General features: G+C 45.7%; 1 protein-coding gene across 1 annotated transcript in view; it reads right to left on the bottom strand.

The window, feature by feature from the left end:
• Positions 1–14,737: 14,737 nt before the first annotated feature.
• OXSR1 (oxidative stress responsive kinase 1) overlaps positions 14,738–26,984 on the bottom strand; it is a 98,766-nt gene continuing 86,519 nt past the window's right edge. Inside the window, exons 13-18 of the mRNA XM_039237205.1 lie at positions 23,749–23,895; positions 21,820–21,884; positions 20,738–20,790; positions 18,924–18,992; positions 17,998–18,062; positions 14,738–17,382 (exon numbers count right to left, since the gene is read on the bottom strand). Coding sequence (XP_039093136.1) covers positions 17,308–17,382; positions 17,998–18,062; positions 18,924–18,992; positions 20,738–20,790; positions 21,820–21,884; positions 23,749–23,895 — 474 coding nt within the window. The 3' untranslated portion in view covers positions 14,738–17,307. The remainder of the gene's footprint in view (positions 17,383–17,997; positions 18,063–18,923; positions 18,993–20,737; positions 20,791–21,819; positions 21,885–23,748; positions 23,896–26,984) is intronic.

Consider the following 26,984-nt stretch of genomic DNA (forward strand, 5'->3'; position numbering starts at 1 on the left):
AGCCGGCATCAGGAGCTCCAGGAAACAGAGCCTACAGTTTCTGGGGATTACGCTACTGATAAGACAGCCTTTGTCTTGTAACTTAATAAAACACTTCTAAACTGATGGGGACTCAAGTCTTGCTTGACTGTGACCTCTATCAGTTAACCATTTGTTTTCTTACCTTTCCCTTGTTCTCAGGCAGCCCACGTGGAGGGGGCGGCTAGTAGGGGAGGGTTGTGCTAGCCTGTGCTTGGCCCTCAGCTCGCATTATGCTCCCTCTTCCGCAGAACCTGAAAAACATTTGGGTTATGTTTTTAAGTTCCAAATTTTAGAAATCCTTAATTTATATAAGTGCTTAGTTTTCTTCAATTCAATTAAATAGAGCTTTTTTTTTTTTTTTTTTTACAAATTAATTATAGCAATACCATCCAGAGGTAGAAAATGACATCTGCATAAACATATAGACAGACACAAATGGAGGACTTAAGACTCGTATAATAATGCAAAACTCACCAGCTTTTAAAAGAAGAGTTGGAAAAAATTACCTGCTCAGGTTGTCAAAGTTCTTAAAGTTAATATTTGTGCAAGAGACACTTAAGATTTGCATTTGTCCTTGACAAGTAATCTTTTGGAAGCTGTGGACTTGTGGAGCAAGGGCTTACTCTGCATTTTAAGAAAGCCTCTTCCCTGTTTAAATTTTTTCTTCTGTTAAGAATGACCTTAGTGAAGTGTGCATTTCAAGAACATGGCCTAGTAAGAAGAGGATAGGAGTTCCTGGAGAAGACAGGGTAGAAATCTTACATCTCAAAATGGAAAGAATATAAATGCCTCCAAGGACTTGTGTTCCTGAAGACCAGAATTTTACAATACTTACAAGCCTTTGGGATGAATGGGTGAGGTTAACTGTTAAAAAGGGGTAAGTGAACCTTGAATTATTTCTACAGCTGCTTTTCTGTCTTGTAAGGATTTGTAGGTAAACACAGTTGCTTCTTTTTATTTCTATTAAAAGCTTTTTTAAAATGTTTATTTATTTTTGAGAGACAGTGAGGAAGGGGCAGAGCGAGAGGGAGACAGAATGTGAAGCAGCTCCAGGCTCTGAGCTGTCAGCACAGAGCCTGACCCAGAGCTCGGACCTATGAACTGTGAGATCATGACCTGAGCTGAAGTCGGACGCTTACCCGCCTGAGCCACCAGGTGCCCATTTTGTTGTTGTTGTTTTACAAATTGAAGGTTTGTGGCAAACTATCAGCACCGTTTTTCCAACAGCATTTGTTCATGTCTCTGTGTCTATATTTTAAAATCAAAGTTATGTAGGCACTTTTTAAAAAAGACACAGTGCTATTGCACAGTTAATAGACTACAGTGTAGTGTAAACATAACTTTTTATGAGAGAGAGTGTGCATGAGTGGGGGTTGGGGGGCAGAGGAAGAGAGAGAAAATCTTAAGCAGGCCCATGCTTAGCATGGAGCCTGATGATGTGGGGTGGGGCTCAATCCCATGACCCTGGGATCATGACCTGAGCCGAAATCAAGAGTTGGACACTCAACCGATTGGGACACTCAGGCGCCCCAAACATAACTTTTATGTGCACTGGGAAACTAAAAATTTCATTTGACTCACTGTATTGTGATATTCACTTTATTGCAGTAGTCTAGAACCAAGCCTGCATATCCCCAAAGAAGGCCTGTGGAAAGGAGCTCAGAAGAGCTGTGCAAAATAGAAAGCTTTTACAGGCAGAAGAAGGCAGAAAAAAGGAAATTTCCAGCAAAGAGTGGATCGGTTCAGACAAGATCACCTTTCTTTGGGAGACAGTGGGGGTCTACCAGGCAGATTACCTCACTAGTGCTGATGAAGCGTTTCCAGATTGACTGGTTAAGGGTCACAGTCCTCGGAGAGGCTGAAACTCCAGCTAGGTATTACCTTTGTTTACTGACAAAGGGCTTAGCAGAAGTGACTCCATTTTGAGCCTGTTATTTGTTACCACCCCACTGCCCCTCTGGGCCTCAATTTCTTGAAAGCTTGACCTAGAGGGTCTCTAAAGATTCTTGTGTTTCTTGATGCGTGATGCTAAATTAGAGAAGTGCTGAGGAGATCCCGACAGACGAGTGACATAGAGCCAAGACCTCCCATAGTAGGAACCGATTCCCCAATCTTGGTGTTAAGGTGCGGGATGCCACTGACGCCACTCTACGTTTATATTCCTCAAATTTCAAGTTTCGGGTTAACTTCTTTCTCATTGTAGCCCTGCCCTCAAACCCAATCCGAGAGCCAAAGTTTCCCCATGATGCTTCAGGGCCCACAGCCAGCTCTCTTCTCAGAGGAAGCTCTCCCGGCACCACCGGCACCCCAGCGAACCCTCCCGGCCCGTGTCTCACTGAGGTGGGGGCACGGGCCCAACACCAGCATCCATCGTTAGCCTTGGACTTCCCAGTGCAGTCTGGTCACCCGTACCGCCTTACGGGAGACGACAGGATAGGACCGGGTTCGCCTCTGGCCCTCTGGCGAGAACCCACCAGGCTGTCCCCTCCTCCTCCTCTTCTCCCTACACCTGCCATCACTCAAGTGCACACCTAAGACCAAAGAGGGCGTAACAAGAGTCTGTGTTCAAGCCACCAGAGCACTTTAAATAGAATGAACACTCTCCTTACAGGACGTATTCAGGACAATCACTGGCAATCATCTGTCCATGGCATACAGTGTGGTAAGTTTCTTGAAGGCAGGGAGATGGGTGGGAATGGGAGGTGGTCCTCAAAAATTCCCTATAGGAGCGCACTAGATGGTATCTCAGATCTCTCCCGAATTTGAGAGTGATGCTCTTAAATAAAAGCTGGGGGTGGGACTTCCAGTGTCTGCTCCTGTTCTAAACCAGTAAACAGCCGAACAAACTGTAAAACCAACAGCTCTTCTGAGGTTCGCCAGGGCAGTAAGGTCACAGGGCAGAATGCCGTCCCTAAAATTGGGGAGACAGGTAAGCACAGAGATTTATAACTTACTGGCAGAGAAATTCACAGAGACTTCTATAGGAACCAGGGTCAGACAAGGGAAACCTGAGCTGTAATGGACACATTGCTGGTGGCTCACTGTGGACGAGTCTGAGAGTTAAAACTCCCAAAGGGAAGACTCCCCACGCCTTTGGGTTACCACCAGGGGCTCCACCAGGTTCCACCAGGTTCCTAGGAAAGTCCCCCAGGAGAGGAAGAACAACCATTTTGAAATGTGAGAACATATTCTGTGCTTTTTAACAAGGGCCCGTCCTCAGGAGACACTGCTGTACCAAGCTCTAAAGTGTTGGGTTCTTCTCAGACCCTAACTAATCCAGGGATTACACAATTCCAGTGCCACTAGCCTTCCACCTAGTGGAGGGGAAACACCCGATTCCAGCCACCTCTAGACAACCTGTCCCACTTAAGGGAGCAGGGGAGAATGGGGAGCACTGTGTAGCTCACAGCTCAGGCACAGGCTCATTAAACGCTGAGACCTAATCACAGGACTATAGGATGCTTCTCCTTTCTCCACAGTTTATCACCACGTCACGAAATGCCTCTGTACTGGAATTTTCTTTACCAAGTACATCATCTTTGGCTTTAAATTTATATATTATAATATAGAATATAATAATATATATAATATATATGCACCATACTAAAAGGCAAAAACAGTTTGAGGAGAGCGAGCTAGCTGGCATCAGAACCATACTCAGATAAGGCAGGGATATTGGAATGAAGAGACTGGAAATTTTTGAAAATATATAAACATAAACATGTTAAGGATTCTAATGAAAAAGTAGATAACATGCAATAGCCGATGGGTACAGTAAGGAGAGAAACGAAAATTCTATCAAAGAAAAATATGAGCAATCAAAAACTGTGCAATAGAAATGAAGAATTCCTCCAATGGGCTCAGTAGTAGACTGAACAAAGCTGATGAAAGAATCTTTAAGCTTGAGAATATGTCAACAGGCATTTCCAAAACTCAAAAACAAAAGAGAAGAAAGATGGGGAGGTGGGGACCGGTGCCCAGGAATTGTGGAATAAGCACAAAGGGTGTAACACGGGCTTACTGGGAACACCAGCAGGGAGAAGAAAGAAAATAAATATTTAAAACAATAATGACAGAACTTTCCCAAATTAGTGTCAGACACCAAACTACAGATCCAGAAAGGCCAGAGAACACCAAGCAGGATAAATGCCAAAATGACACGTAGGTGTTTCATATTCAAACAGCAGAAAATCAAAGATAAAGAAAAAATCTTGAAAGAAGAAGGGAGGGAGGAAAATCCCACCTTACCTTTATAGGAGCAAATACAAGAATTACATTGATTTCTGGGGCGCCTGGGTGGCTTAGTTGGTTGGGCGTCCGACTTTCGCTTAGGTCATGATCTCGCGGTTCGTGGGTTCGAGCCCCGCGTCAGTCTCTGTGCTGACTGCCAGCTCAGAGCCTGGAGCCTGTTTCGGAGTCTGTGTCTCCCTCTCTCTCTGACCCTCCCCTGCTCACGCTGTCTCTCTCTCTCTCCTAGAAATAAAAAAAGAAATAAAAAAAAAAGAATTACATTGATTTCTCAGAAACCATGCAATCAAGAAGAGGGTGGAATGAAGTATTTGAAGTGTTGGGGGTTAAGTGTCTAACTATAATTAAAGAACAATTTAAATCTTAATAATGGTCTAAATACATCAAGTAAAAGACAGAGATTGTCAGAGTGTAACAAAAAACAAGACCCAACTATATGTTATCTACAAGAAAACTACTTTAAATACAAAGACACATATAGATTAAAAGTAAATGAATGGTTGCGCTCCTGGGTGGCTCAGGTAGTTAAGCGTCCCACTCTTGGTTTTGGCTCAGGTCACGATCTCCTGATCCTGAGACAGAGCTGCACTGGGCTCTGTGCTGGGCATGGAGGCTGCTTAAGATTTGCTCTATCCCTTTCCCTCTGCCCCTTCCCTGCTGCGAGTGCGCTCTAAAAAAAAAAAAAAAAAAGAAAAGTGAATGGAAAAAGATACATCATGCTAGTATTAATCCCCCCGAGAAGTCAGGTAACTATGAATTTCAGAAAGCAGATTTCAGAGCAAGGAAAGCATTACCTAATGATAAATATTCCAACGGGACAATTTAAGAACTGAAGCATAATTCACATACAGTGTTATATTAGTTTCAGGTGTACAACAATACGGTGATTCAACAACTCTATACGTTAGTCAGTGCTCATCGAGGTGAATGTACTCTTAATCCCCTTCACATATTTCACTCCTTTTTTCTCCATCTGCCTCACCTCTGGCAGCCACCAGTTTTTTCTCTGTAGTTAAGAGTGGGGTTTTTTGGGTTTTTTTCTTTGTTCATTTGTTTTGTGTCTTAAATTTCACGTATGAGTAAAATCATATGGTATTGGTCTTTCTCTGGCTTATTTCACTCAGCATTATACCCTATGGGCCCGTCCATGTTGCTGCAAATGGCAAGACTGCATGTTTTTTTATGGCTGGGTAACAGTCCATTGTGTGTATATATGTGTATGTGTGTGTGTGTGTATATATATATATATATATATCACATCTTCTTTATCCTTTCATCTATGTGGACATTTGGGTTGCTTCCACACATTGGCTAGAAATAATGCTGCAGTAAACATAGGGGTGCATGTATCTTTTCAAATTAATCTTTTCATTTTATTTGGATAAATACCCAGTTAGTAGAGTTATTGTGTCATATGGTAATTCTACCCTTGTATTGTTTTCCACAGTGGCTTCATCAATTTTCATGCCCAGAGACAGTGCATTAGGGTTCCTTCTTCTCTACATCCTGTTCAACACTTATTATTTCTTGTCACTTTGACTTTAGCCATTCTGACAGAGGTAAAGTGATAGCTCATGATCACCCATGATGAGTGATGTTGAGCATCTTTTCAAGTGTCTGTTGGCCATCTGTAGGTCTTCTTTGGAAAAGTGTCTATTCAGGTCTTCTGCCCATTTTTAAATAAGATTGTTTTTTCAGTGTTGAGTTGTATATGTTCTTTATTTATTTTGGGTATTAATCCCTCATCAAATACATCACTTGAAAATATCTTCTCCCATTCAGTAGGTTGTCTTTTTGTTTTGCTTTATGGTTTCCCTCACTGTAGAAAAGCTTTTTCTTTTTGGTAAGTTTATTTATTTTGCAAGAGAGAGAGCGAGCAAGCAGGGGAGGGGTAGGGAGAGAAGAGAGAGAGAGAGAATCCCAAGCAGGCTCCATGCTGTCAGCACACAGCCTGATGCGGGGCTCGAACCCACAAACTGTGAGATCCTGACCTGAGCTGAAGCCAAGAGCCAGACGCTTAACCAACTGAGCCACCATGCCGCCCCTAGAAAAGCTTTTTATTATAGTTCCAATAGTTTAATCTTGCTTTTGTTTTCCTTGCTTGAGGAAAAAGATCTAGAAAAATGTTTGCATGGCTGATGTCAAATTACTGCTTATGTTTTCTTCTAGAAGTTTCATGATTTCAGGTCTCACATTTAGGTCTCTAAGCCATTTGGAGTTCACTTTTCTGTGTGGTGTAAGCAGTGGTCTGGTTTCATTCTTCTGCATGTAGTTGGCCAGTTCTCCCAGCACCACGTCAAAGAGACTGTCTTTTCCCCATTGTATATTCCTGTCTCCTTTGTCAGACTGATTGATTGTATAGTGTGAGTTTACATCTGGGCTTCTCTATTCTATTCCATTGATCTAAGTGTTTTTCTGCCAGAATTACACTGTTTTGATTAGTACAGCTTTGTAGTACATCTTGAAATCTGGAATTGTAATACTTCCAGCTTTGTTCTTCTTTTTCAAGATCTGGCTATGTGCTTTGGCTATTTGGGGGTCTTTTGTGATTCCACACAAGTTTTAGGATTATTTTTTCTAGTTATGTGAAAACTGTTGGTGTTTTGATAGGGATTACATTAAATCTGCAGACTGTTTTGAGTGTTATGGACATTTTAACAATATTGTCTCTTCCAATCCATGGGCATGGGATATCTTTCCATTTGTTTGTGTCTTCCTCAGTTTCTTTCATCAGTGTTTTATAGTTTTCAGGTTATAAGTCTTTCATCTCCTTAAATTTATTTCTAGGTATTTTATTATTTTGGGTCTAATTGTAAATGGGATTGTTTTAATTGCTTTTTCTGCTACTTCATTATTAGTGTATAGAAGTACAACAGGTTTCTGTATATTAATTTTGTATCCTGTGACTTTACTAAGTTCATTTGTCAGTTCAAATAGTTTTTTGGTGGAATCTTCAGGGTCTTTGATTTATAGTATCATGTCAACTGCACACAGTGACGGTTTTACTTATTTACCAATTTAGATGCCTTCTATTTCTTTTTCATGTCTGACTGCTAGAGCTGGGGCTTCCAGTGGTGTGCTGAATAAAAGTGCTAACAGTGGACATCCTTTTCTTATTCCTGATCTCAGAGGAAAAGCTCAGTATTTCACCACTGAGAATGATATTAACTGTAGGCTTTTTCATATATGGCCTTAAGTATGTTGCACTGTTTCCTCTAAACCTACCGTGTTGAGAGATTTTATCATGAATGAATGCTGTTGTTTATCAGATGCTTTTCCTATGTCTGAGATGGTCATATAGTTTTTATTCTTTCCCTTGTTAATCTGATATATCACATTGATTGATTTGCAAATACTGAACCATGCTTGCATCCCTGGAATAAATCCCACTTGATCCTGGTGAATAATTTTTTTTAATGTATTGTTGGATTCCATTTGCTAACATTTTGTTGAGGATTTTTGGATCTCTGTTCACCAGAGATACTGGCTGGTTGTTTTCATTGTTTGTAGTGTCGTTACCTGGTGTTGATATCAGGGTAATGTTGGCCTCGTAGAATGAATTTGGAAGCCTTCCTTCTTCTTCTTTTTGGAATAGTTTCAGATAGTAACTCTTACATGTATGGTGGAATTCACCCATGAAACCAGATCTCTGGTCCTGGACTTTTGTTTGTTGGTAGTTTTACTGATTCAATTTCATGGCAAATAACCATCAGTCTATACAAGTTTTCTATTTCTTCCTGGTTCAGCTTTGGAAGGTTTTATGTTTCTAGGAATTTATCTATTTCTTTTAGTTTGTCTAATTTGTTGGCATGTATGTTTTTAGAACATTCTCTTCTAATCCTTTGTGTTTTTGTGGTGGTTCATCTCCTTCATTTCTGATTTTATTTATTTGAGTCCAAGAGGACAGTTCTTTTTTTTTTTTTTAATGTTTTATTTATTTCTAGGAGAGAGAGAGAGACAGCGTGAGCAGGGGAGGGTCAGAGAGAGAGAGAGTCACAGACTCTGAAACAGGCTCCAGGCTCTGAGCTGGCAGTCAGCACAGAGCCCGACGCGGGGCTCGAACCCACGAACCGCGAGATCATGACCTAAGCGAAAGTCGGACGCTTAACGGACTAAGCCACCCAGGCGCCCCTAAGAGGACAGTTCTTAACGTGAAGTCACCAAAAACAGATGATCAAAATACATGAGGCAACAAAGAGAAATAGATTAATCCATTAGTACAGTTGGAGACTTCAACGTCCCTCTGTCAGAAACGGACAGATCCATGGGGACCCGGGTGGCTCAGCTGGTTAAGTGTCTTGTCAGTTTCGGCCCAGGCCATGGTCTCGTGGTCATGAGATTAAGCCCTGTGTGGGGCTCTGCGCCGACAGCATGGCGCCTGCCTGGGATTCTCTCCTCCTACCCCCTCGCAAAATAAATAAATAAAACTTAAAAAAACAACACACACACACCAAAAACAGATCCAGCAGGCAGAAGATCAGTAAGGACATTGTTGAAAGTACCATGAATCAACTGTATATAATTGACATTTATAGACTAACTTCATCCAACAACAAGAGAACACACATTCTTCTCAAGCTCACACAGAACATTTACCGAGACAGACCACATTCTGGGCCGTAATACGAAGAAGAAAAAGGAAGAAGAGGAAGAGGAGGAGGAAGAATAAGAGGAAGGAGGGGAAAGAGGGGGATGGAGGAGGAAGAGGAAGAAGGAGGGAGGAGACAGCGGAAAGGGGGAGGAGACAAGAAAGAAGGAAGAGGAGGAGTCAACATTGTCAAACATGGGGTTCTTTAGAAATCGGTAAGATAAAGACAGCTAAAAAAATCTCAAAAATACTTAGAGAGTAAACAACATACTTTTAAACAACATGAGTCCAAAAAGTAATCTCAAGACAAATTTTAAAATATTTTGAATGAAATGAAAATACAACCTATTAAAATCAATGGAATGCCAGAAATGCAATGTTTAGAGTGAATTTTTTTTATGTTTGAGAGAAAGGGTGCATGTTCAAGCAAGTGGGGGAGGGGCAAAGGAGAGAGAGGTGGAGGGCCTGAAGCAGGCTGCATGTGACAGCACAGAGCCTGATGGGGGGCTCGAACTCATGAACCATGAGATAACGACCTAAGCCAAAGTCAGATGCTTAACCGACTGAGCCAACCAGGTGCCCCTTAAAAGTGAAATTAATAGCACTGAAAAGGAGAAGGATCCAAAATCAGTAATTCTAAGCTTTAGGAAAGTAGAAAAAAAAAGAGCAAATTAAATCCAAAGAAAGCAGAAGAAAAGTAAAAATGAGAGGAATTAGGGTGCCTAGGTGGCTGAGTGGGTTAAGCATCTAACTTCGGCTCATGATCTCATGGTTTGTGGGTTCAAGCCCTGCCTCGGGCTTTGTGCTGACAATGTGGAACCTGTTTCACATTCTCTGTGTCCCTCTCTGCCCCTTCCCCACTCACTCTCTCAGAATGAACATTAAAAAAATTAGAGAAATTGGTAAAATAAAGGAAAATAAGAGCAAAAATCAGTAAAACCAAAAGCTGATTCTTTGAAAAGCTCAATAAAATTGATAAGCCTCTAGTCAGGCTAACTAAGAAAAAAAGAGAGAAGACAAAAATTACTAACATCAGAAACTAAAGAGGCATCATTACAGATCCAATGCACATTAAAGGATAATAAAGGAATACTATAAATAACTCTATGCCTATGGATTTGATAACCTTGATGAAATGAACCACTTCCTTGAAGGACACAAGCCAAAACTTCTAAGAATACATTATCTGAATAGGTTTGTATCAACTAAAGAAACTGAATCAATAACTAATAACCTTCCAACATAGAATTCACCAGGCCCAAATGAGTTCACTGATGAATTCTACCAAACATTTAAGAAATTATACCAATTCTCTACAATCTCTTCCAGAAGATAGAAGCTAAGGGAATATTTCCTAACTCATTCTATGAGCCAGCCATTATTCTAATACCAAAACCAAAGATATTGTAATGAAACGGGAGAGCAAGATTTCTTATGAGCAAAGATGTAAAAAAATTTTTTTTTAAATTTTATTTATTTCTAGGAGAGAGAGAGAGAGAGAGAGACAGCGTGAGCAGGGGAGGGTCAGAGAGAGAGGGAGTCACAGACTGAAACAGGCTCCAGGCTCTGAGCTGGCAGTCAGCATGGAGCCGACGCAGGGCTCGAACCCACGAACCGCGAGATCATGACCTAAGCGAAAGTCGGACGCTCAACCGACTAAGCCACCCAGGCGCCCCAAAGATGTAAAAATTTTCAACAAAATACTAGTAACTCAAATCAAACAATGTATAAAAAGATGTAAAAGAACATCTACAAAAATCTTATAGCCAACATCATACTTAATAATGAGAAAACAGAAGCTTTTCCACTAAAATCAGAACGAAGGCCAGGATATCCTCTCACCATTGCGTTTCAACATCATACTATAGACCCTAGCTAATGCAAACAAAAACGGAAATGAACGTATATAGATTGGGAAGAAAGAAAACAGTCTTTGTTTGCAGATGACATGATTATCTACCAGACAACTAGTATCTAATAGAAAGCCCAAAAGAATTGACAAAAATACTCCTGGAACTAAGTATTTATACTAAGGTTGAAGGATATAAACTTAAGATACAAAAGCTAGTCACTTTCCTATATACCAACAATAAAGAGACGGACTTTGAAATTAAAAATACAACATACCCATACACATTAGCACCCAAAAATGAATTAGTTATGTATGAACCTAACAAATATATAAAAGATCTAAATGAGGAAAACTAGAAAATTCTGATGACGAAAATCAATATAGAACTAAATGAATGGAGAGATAGTCTATGGTATGGATAGTTAAAATGTCAGTTCTTTTCAACTTGATCTATTGATTCAAAACAATTACAATCAACATCCCAGTAACTTTTTGTGAAAATTGAGAAACCGATTTTAGAGTTTATACGGAGAAGCAAAAGACCAAGAATAGCCAACATAATACTGAAGGGGAAGAACAAAGTCAAAGAACTGACAGTAACTGACTTCAAGACTTACTCTAAAGCTATATTAATCAAGAGAGCACAGTTTTGGTAAAAGAATAGACAAATACATTAATGGAACAGAACATAGATCTTTAAAAAAATTTTTTTAATGTTAATTTATTTTGAGAGAGAGACTGAGTGAGTGTGACCAAGGGAGGGTCGGAAAGAGAGGGAGAGAGAGGATCCCAATCGGCCCCCCGCACTGTTAGATACGGAGTGTCAGACCCTCAAGTGACTGACTCGCTCAGGTGCCCCAGCAACTGATCTTTGAGCAAAGGGTGAAGGCAAGGAAGAAAAACAGCCTCTCCGACAAATGGTGCTGGAAAAATTGGACACTCACAGGCAAAAAACAACTCTGGATACAGACTTTACACTCTTCAGAAAATTAACTCAAAATGGATCACAGACTTCAATGTAAAATTCAAAAGTATACAACTTTTAGAAGATAACATAAGCAAATATCTAGATGACCGTGGGTATGGTCATGATTTTTTTAAAGATATAGCACCAAAGATATGATCCATGAAAGACAGAATAGATAAGATGGACTACATTAGAATTAAAATCTCCTGCTCTGCAAAAGACACTGTTAAAAGAATAAGACAAAAAGTAAATATATAAATATAAAGGGAAAAAAAAGCAACAACGCAGATAAAACTAGGGTATTAAGCCAAGTGAAATAAGTCAGTCAGAGAAACACAAATATCCTATGATTTCACTCAAACATGTTAAGAAACAAAACACACGAACATAGGGGAATGGAAGGAAAAGGAAAATAAGTTAAAACAGAGCAGGAGGCAAACCATAAGAGACTCTTAAATACAGAGAACTAAGGGCGGCTGGAGGGGAGGTACACAGGACGGGGTAAGTGGGGGAGGGGCATTAAGGGGGGCACTTGCTGGGATGAGTGCTGGGTCTTATGTGCAAGTGAAGAATCACTAAATTCTACTCCCGAAACATACTACACTATATGTTAACTAACCTGAATTTAAATGAAAAAGAAAAGAAAAAAGGAAGAATAAGAAAAACGAAACACAGATTGGAGAAAATATTTGCAAAGACACAGGCACAGGGAAGCCTGGGGGGCTCAATAGGTGAAGCATCTGACTCTTGATTTCAGCTCAGGCTTAGATCTCACAGTCTCTGCTGAGCGTGGGGCCTGCTTGAGACTCTCTCTCTCTGTGCCCTTCCCCTGCTTGCACTCTCTCTCTCTTTCTCAAAAGACAAAAAAAAGACACATAGGCATATGTTGGAGACGAAGCTGGTTGGGTTCAAGATCAGTACAATAAGGCAAACACTGCAATAAGGCCAGTGAGATGACCTTTTCACTTCCCACTGCATATACGTTATGTTACACTCTGTGGTAGTCTATTGAGGGTGTGGCAGCATTAGGTCTAAAATAACACTGTACATACCTTTTAAGCTTATTTATATTGAGAATGGCGCAGGGGAAAAGAGAGAATTCTAAGCAGGCTCCGTGCTGTCAGCACAGAGCCGGACACGGGGCTCAATCTCACAAACTATAAGCCAGAATCAAGAGCCCAACGCTTAGCCACCTGAGCCACCCAAACACCCCAATGAGGTACATACCTTAATTAAAAAATACTTTATTGACACAGACACAAAGTGAGCAAATCCTGCTGGAAAAAATGGTACTGGGAGGCACGCTCAATGCAGGCTCGCCACGAACCTTCAACTTGTACGCTGACACCACCAAATGGTGGCAAGGTCCTAAAGCAACGGAAACTCTCAGCACTGGTGGGAATGCAAACTGGTACATTGACTTTGAAAGCCAGCTGGTAGTTTCCTACAAAACCATACTTTGACCACACAGGCCACAGCTGGGCTCCTTGGTGTTTCCCGAAAGGAATTAAAAACATATCCACATAAAACCTCCATACAGATGTTCCCAGCACAATTATTCCTAATTGTCAGAACTCAAGAAGACCCATAATAAACTGTGGTATGTCCAAGTAGTATTATTCAGCAGTAAGAAGAAAAGAGCTATCCAGCCCCCCACACACAGTGACCGCCCATTACTAAGCACTAGAGGCCGCTCTGGAAAGGTACACGCTGTGGGACTCTAACTACGAGAGACTCTGGAAAAGGCAGAGCTATGGACCCTGGGAAGATGAGGGGTTGCTGGGACTGGAGGGCAGGGAGAGGACGGGGGGGGGTGTCCCTGGAGTGCAGCCGTTCTACGTAACGATGGGTACGTGTCACTACGTCTTTCTCTAGGTCTACAGAACGTACGACAGCCAAGAGTGAACCAAACGCCGCTACCGTCTGTGGGTGACGACGTGTCAACGTCTGTAGCAAGCGTACTGCTGTGGGTCAGGCACTGACAGTGCAGGCAGTGGGGGGAAGCTGTGTGTGGTGGGGTCAAAGGGTACACGGGAACTCTGTGTACTTTCTGTTCAGTTTTGCTGTGAAACTAAAACTGCTCTTAAAAAATGAAGTCTATAAAAAAAAAAAAGAGGCAAACAAAACACAAGGCGTAGACAAGCTGACCCAAAGGAGAAATCCATGAACTGCTGCATGAAACCTGTTCCCATAAAGAGAAAGAGCGAAGGAATCAGGCCTTTCGACATCTGATCTTGCTAGAAAACACACTCGCCCTGCCACCTCCCCCGCAACCTGGGTCACTTCTGGGTAATTACCACCCCTCTGTCCCCACCGTAGTCAGAGTCCACTTTTACGACCTGCTGATCTTGAAAGCAAATTCAACTAGAGATTACTTATCCGCATGGTGGTGGACTAGTGGAGCATACGCTCTCACGTGTGACCCCAATGTTTCCCCATCAAAGCCAAACAGGGACAAGTTCAGCCCCGCTCTGAATTTTCCAAGGAGACTCCCAAGAGCTCGGATCGTGCATCCCTCCCCCCCCTCCCCACCCAAAAGCATGAGCAGAAGCAAACAAAAAGGACAAATAGAAGGAATTCCATACCCCACCATACGAAATCCTCCTGGCCAGATCTTCTCCCTCCCTTTTGGGATTTTAGTTTCCCCATCTGTATAACGGTTTTAAGCTGTTCTACAGAACTTGTAGATCAATTCACACAGTTTTTAGTTTATGTACACTTTGCTTCTTCTCCATTCACGTGAAAAATTATGTCGTGACTCCCTGACCCACTCCTCACTGCTCCCCCCCCATAACCATTAACATAAAGAATCTTCGGGGCGCCTGGGTGGCTCAGTCAATTAAGCACCCAACTTCAGCTCAGGTCATGATCTTGCGGTCCGTGAGTTCGAGCCCCGCGTTGAGCTCTGTGCTGACAGCTCAGTCTGGAGCCTGTTTCGGATTCCGTGTCTCCCTCTCCCTCTCCCTCTCCCTCTGCCCCTCCCCTGTTCGTGCTCTGTCTCTCTCTCAAAAATAAATACACATTAAAAAAAATTTTTTTAAAGAATCTTTACACCACCACAGACAATTTATTCTTTATTGATTAAAAATGAAGGAAACATGCAGCAAAATACAAAGTCAAAAAAAGGGAGGGGGAAGGTCAAATATTTTACATCTTCCATAATCTAGCATACGTCATGAGGAGGAACCTCTGTTTATTGATACGCCATTATTCTATCCTCAGATTATTAAATAGTATCAGCTGGCTCTAGGATTTGGTTCAAAACTTAAGCAAAAAACCTAAACAAATCCATTAGTCATTTGGAGTAAGACCAAACATCTCACAAATAGCATTGGCACGTCACCTTGTGCTGAATCAATTCCTACCCCCAGGGGGTCCTGAGGACCCAGAGACAGAGGTGCACCCCAACCCATCACTCCTGGAAAGGAGCAAGGTCACTCGGTGTCACATGCTGTCCCACCTGGAAGTTTCTGCTCACGTATTTCGTCAGCGAAGGGGGTCCGCCGTCCGTCGTGCGGAAGAGTGCAGCATCCTGAGGCTTGGTGTCTGGCTCCTAATTCCCAGCAGGGCAAACGGAGAACGGAAAAGAGAGAGAAAGCCCCAGCCCGCTTCCACGGAAGTGCCTGTCCCACTGTCCCTCCTCGGTGATGGCTGGCTGGAGAAGCGGAATGGCGGGGGGGGGGGGGGGGGGGGGGGGGGGGGGGGGGGGGGGGGGGGACGGGGAGGCGCTGCTAAGCCCCCGCCCCGGCTCCAGACCATCTCCAGAGAGAATGCTAGAATAGAGTGATGCTGCCGCCCCCTGCACGTATCAGTAAGTGGATGGTGATGGCTTGCTTGAGACCAAAGCACGGACTCTAAGGTAAGCCACTAGTCGTGTGCCCGAGGATGCTGTCACCTTTGTCCCACCTCCCGGCCCAAGCTCTTCCCATCCCTCTCAAAAAAACAAAACAAAACAAAACAAAAAACAGAAAAGCTAAATATTTTTCCAGCAAGCGGATCGGTGTTCTCCCTGTCTAGGCTCAGCACGCTCTGTCGGTGCCGCTGGGGCCCCGGACTCGGTGTGTCTACTCTCCCCCAGCCGCCACCCAGACCCGCCCCTCCTCCCCCAGCACCCACCCCTTCCCCGTAGTCTCTGCACCCAGGGCAGAGGAGAAAACCCACGACCGGAACTACGAGCTCAGAATCAGAAACCAAAGCTGTGACGACTCAGGCCTGGGGGAAGTTTCCAGAGGCGCCAAGAGAAAACCAGGTGGAGCAATCCTGTTATTCAGAGACCACCAGCGCTGGAGGGGCCGGGCTGATTCTCTAAGAGGCGACTCTCCCCTCTTCCACGGGGCCACAGCCCATCTTTGTGTGTCACTTAAGGCCAGATGGAGTGTCCCCTTCTGGTACAAGAACGGAGAGGGCTACTTGTGGTTAGACAGAGGCTGGCTGTGAGTAGTAGGAGAGAAAACTGGCCCACCGATTACTCACTATTGCATTATGAGTGCTCTTTCTGAAACCTAAAGAATAATTTATATCACTTTTATAGAAAATCAAATGAACACTGTCTACTCATAAATCCTAAAAGTCACGGCACATGTGGTTTCGCTTTCCGTCCTCGGTCGGGGTCAGCGCGCAGAGGTGCGGACCCCCCCGGGAGGGCCAGTGCGGGAGGGGGCGGAAGGCAGGCCTCGCTGGCCTGGGGAGGCGCCTTTATTGCTGTAGGAAGCTCCGCCTTTCATTTCCTCGTGGCCTGGAGGCCGGGCAGATTTTCGTGGGACGACTGAGGAGCAAGCAGTTTTTCTTCAACTGAATTTCGTAAGCTTCGAAAAAAAATACTTCCACGATGGTACGAGTTAGGATTTTTCCTGCTCTAAACCACTGCTGGGAAAATTCACTTTTATAGGCCATTCCTTGCTGTTTTCGCTGAAGTAGGTCCAAACTTCCACTCTGAAGGATCTGATGGCTTGAAGTCCGACTACAGAGGTTTTGCCCCGGCTGCAGTTAAGGCTAGCAACCCTTCCTGCAGGGAGTGACGAAGAGGGTGCCTGAGAGCAGCTCCAGCAAAACGCTCAGAAACAGGAACAAAACAAGAACACAGTTTAGGCCGCCTCCTCCGAGGCTGTGCTTTTTCCTAACAAAGGTTGCTAGAATTCACATCAGCTTCAAAACAAAACAAAACAAAGAATCACTACACTAAACACTCTGGGCTCCAGCTACCAGCCACGCGGGGGTTCTGCCTCGCTGGTGAGGAGCTGACCCCGAGGCCCACGCCGGGCGCGGGGGCGTGGGGGGGGCAGGCGGAGGGGGGCGCCCACACAGAGCGCCGCTCTCCACCCGGCGCCACCACTGGAGTAAGGCAAGGTGAGCTGACAGCCCCCCTGCGCCCCGAGGCACGCGGGCCCCTTCGCGGGTGCAGGGAGATGGGGCCCGTGCGGAAGCTGACGAACGGAGCTCTTTACAGGGATGCTGGCCGCTGGCTGCGGGGCGAAGGGGAGTGACGGCGGGCAGAACGTAAAGAGAGAGCTCGGCAGGCCCGAGCCGGGAGGTCTGTCGCTGGGCTCTTTGGCAGCAGTGGGTCGAGGCCAACAGAAGCAACAGAGGCGCGTGTGTGGCATCTCCGCGGGCCGCCGCCTCCGGGGCTGTGCTCTAGCTGATGCTGAGCTGGGCAAATCCTATTAGTTTACCGTCATCAGGAATATCCGAGCCTTCGACACCAGATGCCTGAGAAGCAAACAAAATAGGAAGCTGTGGCTACTCGTAAACAAAACCGCAGGTAGCAACGAAAGCTGCTGTAAGGACTGCGGGAAGGAAGCCAGTGGGGCCGGGTCCCCGGGACACAGACAGGAGGCAGATCAAGGGTGTTTTCCGGAAAAGGTGGAGGCTGGGTATAAAGCTAGAGTCAGACTACCTAATACTCTCTGGACAGGAGCCGAGGGCCTGGGGTAGGAGGCTTCCTGGGAGGGAGAAAAGAAGGGGGGCCACTCGAAGGAGACATCGGGGGCACCCGGTGGCGCAGCAGGTTAGGCATCCAACTATTGGTTTCAGTTCATGTGTCATGAGTTTGAGCCCCACATCGGGCTCTGCGCTGACAGCCCAGAGCTTGCTCGGGATCTTGCTCTCCTTCTCTCTCTGCCCCGCCCCGCCTGAGCTCTCGCTCTGTCAAAAACTAAACGAACATTTAAAAAAAAAAAAAGGGAGACGTGGGCCAAGGGCCTCAGGAAGGCTAAATGAATACAATCCATCAGACCTAATATTCTCATCACTCAGGGAGCATGGAAAGCGGCTCTGCAGAGGCTGCGGGGTAACGGAGTTTACTAAAAAGGGAGGGATGAATACCAGTTTGAAAGTGACAGATCGATTTGACTGAGGCTCTTCCACAATTTTCTGCAAATTCGCTGCCACTGTAATCACACAAACAGAAAGTCATGAGGAGCTAAGTAAATCCACTTCCCACCATATTTTAAACACTTTAGATGGTAGCTCAGAATCTTCTATGTTCAACCGAGATGGAAGCAGAAAGATAAATCACTCCCCAAACAAAAGTTATCTGTGAAACTTAACTCTACGTAGCACACATACATCTTGAATCATGGTCAAGTTGACTTTGTTGAAGATGCTGTATTAACTGGACAAAACACACAGGTGGAAGAGGTGGGAACTGCCTGCTGGGCCAGAAAGCCCCGGACCGGGAGCTGGCCGGCCCCGGCCTGCAGCCTGTGTCTAGTCCGCCGTGGGCTGGGGCCGGTGTAGAGGGGACGAACAGGGACAGGGCGTGGGCCACAAACCCAAACTATTTACCATCTGGTCCTTTACAGAAAAACATGCTGATTGGCCCTAGACAATGGTGTTTCCCTTCAATAACATGTACACGTGGCCTGACTGTGCCTTTTCCCACTTCCTGCTTATTCTAGGAATAAACCTCGACTGCCTTTTGCTTACCTCCTAGCTCTGGAAGGGCAGAGTTTCCCCCTCCAAAAGAGACTAGATATGGCTAAGCTTACTTTCACTTGTGACTTACGTCATCAATTCTGCTCCCGTCTCCCAGAAACCTAAGTGCGCTCTCACTCCCTACCACTGGAAGTCACACCCTCAGAAACGACATTTTTTTCTCTGTGAGGAACTGTCCCCAGTACCGGTTGTTTCAGCAACGCCACGACCATTCCAAGACCCATGAGGCCCGCTCAGTGAGTCGAACCTGGTTTTTTGGGTCTTAGACACACAGACGGAGACACAGGGGCCCAGGCGGAGCAGCAAGCACTTACCTATGACCAGATCCCTTCCATCCACCAGGCCGGCAGAAATGAGCTCCTGCGAGACGCCCTCCGCTGTATCTGCAAGGACAGAGAAGACGGTGACCCCTCCCTGTGGCACTGCCAGGCCCCGGCTGGCCGCTGAGTCCCCGAACCAAGGAGGGTGGGCTCTTCTCTCCACGCAAAGGCCTCTCCTACCAGTGGACCCACCTCAAGCGGGAGGTTCTCACAGGTCTAGCTAGAGGGCAGAATCTACAGCAACCAGGTGGCCGCATGAGCCCAATGTACAGATAACTTTCTAAAGCACGAGTAAGTGAGAAGGCTCCACGTTCTGGTCAAAGAGCCCCCGACGGTGGTGCTGCAGGGGAAACGCCTGGTGTGAGGCACCGAGCCCCATCAGCTCCGAGAGGTGACCGTGGGTGTACAGCCCCTCCAGAGCTAATACAAAAAAATGCTTTATTTTCAAGTACATCTTGAAAGAGCAAATTGTAATCTCTTCTCTTTGAAGACCACACCCCAAGGTTTTGGCTAAAGTCATTTTCTTTTTATTCTGGTGGGCTCTCCTTCATATCTAGCTATTTCAGGTGGTACGATCTGATCAACGGGTGTAGCAGAAATGAAAAGACAAGCACAGAGCATCCCTAACTGATCTCACCTCTCACCGCCCAGTGCGATCAGTGCTGCTGAACGCCAGCCCCTCAGAGGCCCGGGAGGACCTCGGCGGAGTGGGAGGGGTGGGCACACATCTGTGCTGACGACCAGTGGCTTTTGTTTTTTTTTTTAAGTCTCAAGTTAGTTAATATACAGCGTAGTCTTGGCTTCAGGAGTAGATCCCAGTGATTGCCAGTGAGTTGAATTAGTTCCTTAGAATGTGACTCTTTCTGGTTTTAAACAGTGAAACAGATACACGTCTGCCCGTCTCTATCTGTTCTCTTTCATTCTTAGTTGCTGACGATACCCAGACGGCAGGAAGAACAAGCATGGCACACAGGGCACACGTGCCAGCCTCAGGCCACGTCCCAAATCGGAACCCCGAGTGACAAAAGCAAGAAAGGAACACGCCTCATCCCAGGGAGAAGTTCATGAACAGAAACGACGCGTGCCAGGGCTCAGCCTCAGCCTGGGGAGAGACGAGCCTGGAAGCCTGGTTTCTTCCTTACTGTCACGGAGAAGGACAACCATGTTCAGTGACGAGAGCAAGAAATCCGCACCCGGACTCCAGCTGAGCCTCGTCCCAGCTGTGTGAAGGGCAGCAAGTTACCTCCCCGCTCTCTAACTTCATCTATGCAACGGGGACGATAATCTTTCCCTAGGGGGCTATTCTGAGAATTTAATGAGAGAAAACGTTTAGCACAATGCCTGGCCTACAGTACGCTGTAAATTAGAGCTACATTCATTACTGTTTGTATTACACTAGATTTTAAAAATGAGGTTAGTAGCAAATAAGTTGTATTTTAATTTTATTCATATGCTGCCCAAAGCCTTTAAACCAAGAACATTTTCATCATCTTTTAAAAGCAAAATATATCTGGGGCGTCTGGGTGGCTCAGTTGGTTAAGCGTCCGACTTCGGCTCAGGTCAGATCGCACGGTTCGTGGGTTCGAGCCCCGCGTCAGGTTCTGTGCTGACAGCTCAGCACCTGGAGACTGTTTCAGATTCTGCCCCTCCCTCTCTCTCTGCCCCTCCCCCACTCATGCTCTGTCTCGTCTCAAAACTAAACTATAAAAAAAAACCAAAATATATCTGAAGAACAAAAGCTTCATAATACATTTCATTAAATAACAAAATTCGAAGTTATTTTGTTTTCTATGTTTTTGATGCCTCACCTCTCCCAGGAGTAAACTCGAATCGAATATCATTTAGTTCTTTTTTTGAATTCCTATGAAAGAAAACAGAACATGTAAGAGAAATTTCTGAATTTATGCTTACACATGCTGCCGACATATGTGAGGGAAGCTGTGCTTCAATAAGACTTCTTTCTATCCTTGTCCTGTGCTCACACTGTGGGGCTCAGACCCAGCAACTCAGGGTGACCATCTCACAGGCCTACAAGCCTCTTAACATAGGTTCTCCCCTGAGCAATAGCAAAACCTCCTGCTAACAGGGAAAGGCGTTTGAGGGCACGCCTACTGTGAGGGGCACTGAGCAATGTATGCAAGTGCTGAGTCACTGATGCACATCTGAAACCAAGACAGCCGTGTACCTTAATTATACTGGAAAGAAATAAATGTGGGGAAACCCCAAGCACAAAGTAAACAAAACAAAAAAGCCCTCACGCTTTTGAGGAGATTCTGATACGTGTACTCCCATCCGTATTCCTACTAAGATGATCATATAAAATGAAGAGGAAACCAGAAGAGCACAGGAAGGTATAATTAAAGTGATACAGGACGGAAGGGTTAGTATCTAAAATTATATAAAGAACTTCTACAACTTAACACCAAAACCCCCAAATGATCCAATTAAAAAATGAGCAGAAGATGGGGCCCCTGGGGGGCTCCGTTGGTTGAGCGTCCGACTTCGGCTCAGGTCACGATGTCGTGGTCCATGAGTTCAAGCCCCACATCGGGCTCTGTGCTGACAGCTCAGAGCCTGGAGCTGCTTTGGATTCTGTGTCTCCCTCTCTCTCTGCCCCTCCCTCACTCGCACTCTGTCTCCCTCTCTCTCAGAAATAAACAAACACTAAAAAAATTTTTTTTAATGCACAAATTTGTCACCATTAGTGAGAAACAGTGAAGACAATGTGCACGTCAGTCGCAGGAGCTGCTATGTTCCCTGCAGCACACACTGTGCAGGGCGCACAGTCTTACCTAGTTACTCTCAGGCACAAACTGCTAGAAGAGTCACTTTCAAAGAGAAAAAAGCGTATACAGAGTATTCAGAAAACAGACAGGAGCTGCTGACTCACCTTAGTCTGAGCACTAGGCTGATTGGGATCCTGGCCTCCTGGGACCCGGCTCCTGAGGACGGGCCCTGAAAGCATTGAACGGTACAGTCAGTGTCCCCACTGCTAAGCACGGAGGTCCCTAACGGTCTTCAGCGGAGGAAATGCCCACACGGCAGTGGTTTCTTCACCTCCAGCTGAGGCCAGACCAGGCCCCCGCACGCTCCCCCTGCTCTGGGGGGACACACGCTCCAAGGTCACAGAAAGAGCTAAGTGCCAGCACGGGACAGGCACAGTTAGAAAGATAAATCTCAAACCCATGTGCAATTCCATACACATTTATATTTTATATAATTTATATTTTGTATTTTTCAGATCCTTGTCTCCTTTTACAAGGGTGAAAAACACTAAGGCTGGGTTTTTCCCTTTAAAAATTCTGTGAGTGTAGGGGCGCCTGGGGGGCTCCGTCAACTAAGTGTCTGACTCTTGGTTTAGGTTCAGGTCACGGTCTCATGGTCATGGGTCCAGGCCCCGCGTCGGGCTCTGTGCTGACAGTGTGGAGCCTGCTTGGGATTCTCTCTCCCTCTCTGCCCCTCCTTCACTCATGCGTGCTCTCTCGCTCTCTCTCAAAATAAATAAATAAACAAAAAAAAATCTGCCAATGTGTCATTTACAAGGTAGGGTCTAAACTGGCTGTGCTTCAGGAGCCCACCTGGCTTGGGGTTCCAGAACTCTGGGTGGCCAAACTAATCCTCTCTGAAAACTGCAAGTTATTCCTTGCTTACTAAAGAAAATACATTCTCCTGAAGCTGTTTATAAAGTGAACCCAATCTTTTATCAGTTTTCATAAGAAAACTGCATCTTTTCCAATATGATGGGAAGAAATGAAAAGCTTGGCTGGATGGAAAGGTTACAGCAAGTCAGCACCATGACTAACCGGAAGCTCTCACGGCACTGGCCTCCAAAGGGGGACCATCACCGGAGGCCAAAGAAAAAAAAAATATCAGAGGGGCATCTGGGTGGCTTAGTCGGTTAAGTGTCCGACTTTCGCTTAGGTCATGATCTCGCGGTTCGTGGGTTCAGGCCCCGCGTCGGGCTCTGTGCTGACTGCCAGCTCAGAGCCTGGAGCCTGTTTCAGAGTCTGTGTCTCCCTCTCTCTCTGACCCTCCCCTGCTCACGCTGTCTCTCTCTCTCTCTCCTAGAAATAAAAACCTTAAAAAAAAAAAATTTTTTTAAAAATCAGAACTTCCATTTTTTACCTCTTTCTGTTGAAAATGTTAGGGAACAAAAATGAATTCTCTACTATCTAATACATGAATAGCCTCTGGAAACCTTATTCTAACATAAGGCATAAGGTCCCGTGTTCTGCACGGTGTCTAGCACTTCTGAGGGAGGTGAGAGAGCAACTCAGCGGGGCCCCCATTCCCCTGGCTGCTTTCCGTGTACAAGTATCAACGGTGTGTGTGTGTGTGTGTGTGTGTGACTGACCACGTGCATTGACAGATGACGTCCCTTCACTTTACTGAAATTGACCCTCACAAAACTGACAAACACCCTAAACGAGAGTCGTGCAAGAAGATCATGGACGGGAGGGAGCAGCGCTAAGCAAGCTCAAGCGAGCGACAAGGCGGGAGGGCCGCCGACAGCCTCGTGTGCAGATGAGCCCCGGCAGCCGCGCAGGGTTACCCGTCTCAGAAAAAGCGGACCAGAAACTACCCCTCACGTTTCTGACGTCTGAACGTTATTCGTGTTATCCATCAGTCACTGATTTTGCTGCTTAAAAACCCGTGTGATCCTTGAAAAACTCTCCTATCTGCATACATTTAATGTGGTCTCCAAATCTACCACGGCAGCAACCTCCCTGCGCCGCGCTGCGCCCACGTCCACGTCCACCTGCTTCGTCACCCCCCTCCGCCCCCCCCGACGGCAGGCCGCTCCAGGGCCTCCCCTTACCTGAGCTGGTTTGGGTGGCTCTGCAGGTGGCGGGGGGGAGACGTGAGCGGGCTGTGCGGGCGTGTGCCCGGCGGGCTGAGGTAGGTGAGCAGAAATCTGTTCTGGAACTTGGAGCAAAGTACCCACGGGGTCCACTGTCGGAAACAGCTGTAACGAAAACACACGGTGCTGCCTGAGCCGAGGGGAAAGCGAGGTGGGTCTACGGGGGGCAGGCAGAGCCTCCCGGGGCGACGTCTCCAAGCAGCTTTCGGGGATGTCCTGGCACCTCTCTACACCTCAGGAATACATCTGTTTCAAGTGGAAGGTAAATATTTCGACGAGGCTTTTTTGTTATCACAATTTTTCTGAGATGTAGCTCATATCCCACTAAATTCACCCACTGTACTTTGTACACAAATTGTACACAATTCAGTGATTTTCAGAAAATTTATACTTGTGCCAACATCACTGTAATCCACCTTTAGAACGTTTCCATCAACTCAGAAAGTTCCCTTGAGCCCATTTCCACCTAGTCCTCCAGCTCCCACACTCAGTCCCAGGGAGCCACTGGCCTACGTTCTGTCCCTCCCAGTCTGCCTTTTCTGGACCTTTCACATGAGCCAAGCGCACGCCCTCTGTTGTGTTTGGCTCATCTCAGCACAGGGTTCTGAGGCTCACCTCGTACGGCCTATGTACCAGCAGTGCACGTTTTCCTCCAGAACAGCATCTCATTCTATCATGTGTACTTTCAGCTACATCTACCCTATCCTCTTTGCCCAATAAAAGAGCACCTCCAAGATACCATTTAAGTAGCAGCAATTACAGAAGCTACATTTTTCTATGTCTGGGGACCTTCCATTACTTATAAAGAAAGACAATTAACCAACGGTTCATTAACATACCTGAAATGCTCTTCAAGACTGAAAACCAACATAGACATTATATACCTATTTTGCACGTTTGAATTATTTCATAAATTTGAATTAGGTAACTTGGGAAAAAAAGACTGATGTTGACTATAAAAGCAAGGTAAACATATTCCAAATTATAAGCTGATGAAAAAAGGGCACTGCCTAAAATTTAACAGCTGAAAGAGAAAACAAGTAGAAGGGCAACAAGAGAGGTATAAGAGCGGACAGTATATAAACAAAGTCGAGAGACAAAGAAGTAACATTTTGTGTTCATTTAGCTTCTTACAGATGAAATGAAAGTAACTGGTTCTGGGGCGCCTGGGGGGCTCAGTGGGTTTGGTACCCGACTTCGGCTCAGGTCCTGATCTTGGGGTTCGTGAGTTTGAGCCCCGTGTCGGCTCTGTGCTGACAGCTCAGAGCCTGGAGCTGCTTCCGATTCTGTGTCAGCCTCTCTCTCTGACCCTCCCCTGCTCATGCTATGTCTCTGCCTCAGAACTAAATAAACATTAAAAAAAAGAATGGGCGCCTGGGTGGCTCAGTCGGTTAAGCGTCCGACTTTGGCTCAGGTCATGATCTCATGGTTCGTGGGTTCGAGCCCCATGTCAGGCTCTGTGCTGTCAGCACTGCTCTCGCTCTGTCTCTCTCTCAAAATTAAATAAAGATGAAAACAATTTTTAAAAAATTCTTGTTCTGAATTTTGATGGAAAAAGAGAACTTAAGGTTAGTTTTGAAATTGATGGGGCAACTGGTGGGCCCAGTCGGCAGAGCTGTGTGGTTCTTGACCTTGGGATTGGGAGTTTGAGCCTCATGTTGGGTACAGAGAGTTTTTAAATTTTTACTGTGGGAAACAGTAAGGGGTTGCCTCGGAAAGTTAAAAATAGAGTCATCATATGCTCTAGCATCTCCCTCTGGGTGAGCCCCAAGTCCCGAAGAATGGAAGGTAAGACCTCGAACAGGTATTTGTGTAGCCGTGTTCACTCTGGAATATTCACAACAGCCCAAAGGTGAAAGCAACCCAAGAAAGGAAGAACAAATATGATCTGTACATACAACGGAGTATTATTATTTGGCCTTAAAAAGGGAGGGAGGAGGCAATTCTGACACAGATCACGTGGATGAACCCAGAGGGCCTCATGGTAAGTGAAATACGGCAACCTCAGGACCGGCTGTGACCACACTTCCATGAGGCGTATGTGGAATGGTAGCTGCCAGGGGCTGGGCGGGGTGGGGGGCCGGGGGGCCGGCTGATCCGGGGTGGGATGGTGGTGATGGCGGCACAACAGGGTGAATGTGCCGAATGTCGCTCAGCTGTGCCCATAAAAATGGTGAAGAGGGTAACTTTTGTGTTCTGTCTACTTCACCACAATTCCAAACAGAACAACAAAGAAGTGAGCCCTGAAGTACGAGCACGGGCACGCGAGAGGCCGTGTGGGAAGGGCAGGGAGGCAAGCGGGCAAGGTCACACAAACAACTCTGGGGGCCTGTAAGATACCCTCTCCGCTCACCTGTGGAGAAACCAAGAATTAATCTAGATTAGGTTAGAGTAAGTCAGAAAAAATCTCCGATTCTCGGAAGACTAGAAGAGAAGTTATTTCTTGCACGCACTTCATGTCTGTCCCTGGCCAGCAGAGGCTAGGCTGGTATCATCCTTCAGGGATGCAGGCAGGGGCGAGGGGACCAGGGACAACAGAGAGGCTCTTCTTTCTGCTAACATTTCATTGCCCAAAACAACTGGCACGGCCACGGGGAGCTTCAGGGGGCAGGGAGACGCGGTTCTACCGGGCAGCAAGGAGAGGGCCCCTGAGCCCCGGTGAACCGCAGCTCTGAGCTAAGTTCTGAGGTAACCGGCCTGTTAACATGTGGAAGCACAGTGTTTATTCTCAGTCTTAAACAATACGGTACCATGTAAGCAAATCCTGTACATAACTGTGCACACAAACTGTACACTATGCACACAAATCAAGTGGGAAAATAGTTGCTTTAAGCACAGGGGCAAAACCAAACTGATGTAACGGGTCAAGATGTGTATCGTTAAACCAAGGACCGAGCCTGGAGCGCAGATGCTGCCAAAGGAGGACCGTGTGACAGGACACATCCCTGAAATGACTGTCATCTCTGCAAAATGAACCTAAGGCAGGCCAGCCCCATGGGATTCTGTTCAGCAGGGCTCCCTATCATAATGAGGCAATACCCGAAGACAGCACAATGTATACGACACGAGGAGATGCTGAAGGGGGGTGGGGGGGGAGTAAAACCCAAAAAGGACAGGTAGCATATGACAAATTCCTGGACAGGCTGATGCATAAAGACAACTTTGTACTTCAAGTGGCCCAAGCCAAAAAACTG

The sequence above is a fragment of the Hyaena hyaena genome, unplaced genomic scaffold, assembly GCF_003009895.1.
Source record: "Hyaena hyaena isolate Hyena2069 unplaced genomic scaffold, ASM300989v1 scaffold_121, whole genome shotgun sequence".
In the NCBI taxonomy this organism is placed as follows: Eukaryota; Metazoa; Chordata; class Mammalia; order Carnivora; family Hyaenidae; genus Hyaena; species Hyaena hyaena.